Here is a 1,732-nt window from a genome sequence, read left to right as displayed (position 1 = left end):
TTGTTTTAAGAGTAAATTATAGAATTGGTCCTTATGCAAGTTTTTATGAAATTGATCCTTAAACTTCATTTATTACATAGATTACCTAGTGGTATACACTTTTTTCACGGATTTGGTTTTTGGACCAAACAATCGTCAATACCCTTCGTTAACTTCGAGGGCCAAATGGTCATTTTACATTTTTAATTATTATAACATTTTTTACAGAAAAAAAAAATGAAATTCTAAATTAGGTGCAATCGTCCACTATTGTCTATGGGAGCAAATATCACCTAAATCTTAATTTTTTAGCCATTACTCTAAACATTCCATTTTACAGAGAAAAAAAACACAAAACATGACCCAAAAAACAGGTGGTCGTCCTGAGATTAGTTGGCTCACATAACAAATTGAATATCCAGGTTAATAAAAAAAAGCCATAAAAGCATAAAGCACAAAATTTGGAAAACAGGTCAAACTTTGAAAATTAAAAAAAGTCAAGGTCAAACAATTCAGGCAACAACTCTACAAAATGAGGAAACAAATCCGGTGGTGGTTAAAAAGTTAGATGTCTCTATGTAATCTTTGCTCACTTGGAACAAACACCGGAAGCTGCCCGCCCCGCTGCGATCTACCCTGCTGATAATAACTTGACGTCGTCGTCGTTACCGTGGTCATCGTGTTGTTGCCATTCTCCCTCTGACCACCACCCCCGCTAGGGCCCACAGGAGGCCCACCAAAGAAAATCGATTGACCCGTATAGGTCAGCTCCGTGCCTGAAGCCTGAGAGGACGAACCACCACCACCTACGGTCTTCGCTGTCGCAGCCGACACGAACCGCCCTGCTTCTTGGTCCCAATACACCGAGGACGATCCGGCACCTTCATTGATCACCACGTTTCTTTTCGGAACCTGTGGGACCCGCACCGGTGGTGCCACCACTGGCGCTTGTGGGACCACAATGGCGGGCGGCAGCACAGGTGGTGGATCATTATTAGCCCAAGGAGATTGGTTTCCTGAGGACTGATACATGGGATTAAAATGGCCCCTGGCAGGCATTGGACTGCTCAAATTACTAACACTATGAGCACAAGTTTCGCTATCGTCCCGGCTGGCTCGACTCGGTGGATACGAGCTTTTCGAGTCATGAAACCGGTGATGCGAACTATTCGGGCTGCTTTTCATGCTCACGTTGCTACTCGATAAATGGTCGGGATCGAATTGATTCTGTTTAGAGGCTAGCGGACGAAGAACAGAGGAGGAAGCTCGAGCTTTAGCACCTGCTTTCATTGCTTCGGTTGAATCCAGTTTCGCAAGCTTCCAAGCACTGATTCGAACAGGTCGTTGAGGTAGTCTTTTACCTTTGTCAAGGACAGCATCCGGATCGACCGTAGACGGTAGCCGCCCGGGCTCTAGATGAGGAATAACTTCATCCTGATTTCGTAACAGAGGGTAATATAGTAAAATGACAAGTTGTTAACATCATACAACTGCTTCAAATTGCGCCAGAAGTGAATAAGGGGTCGTTCATCAAACGCTTACTCGAGTAAGTGCTTATCGGAAAAATTAAACACTACCGCTTATTTACCGGGTATGATTTTAGTCCACCAAAACGGTATCTTATGCAATAATTTACCCGGTAAGTGCTAACCATGGTAAGAGTCGTCGTCTGCACTTACTGGGTAAGACTCTTGGTACTTGTCCACACTCTTATGGGATAAGATTCTTGGTCCTTGCCATATTCATCCGATAA

General features: G+C 43.8%; 1 protein-coding gene across 1 annotated transcript in view; it reads right to left on the bottom strand.

Annotated features, from left to right (window-relative positions):
• Positions 1–439: 439 nt before the first annotated feature.
• The window catches only part of LOC112512329 (protein S-acyltransferase 21), a 6,567-nt gene continuing 5,274 nt past the window's right edge, over positions 440–1,732 (bottom strand). Inside the window, exon 10 of the mRNA XM_025118219.1 lies at positions 440–1,418. Within this exon, the coding sequence (XP_024973987.1) occupies positions 544–1,418 (875 nt within the window). The 3' untranslated portion in view covers positions 440–543. The remainder of the gene's footprint in view (positions 1,419–1,732) is intronic.

This window comes from Cynara cardunculus (assembly GCF_001531365.2).
Source record: "Cynara cardunculus var. scolymus isolate 2C chromosome LG 1, CcrdV1, whole genome shotgun sequence".
NCBI classification, from domain to species: Eukaryota; Viridiplantae; Streptophyta; class Magnoliopsida; order Asterales; family Asteraceae; genus Cynara; species Cynara cardunculus.
This window is presented reverse-complemented; position numbering and strand designations above follow the sequence as displayed.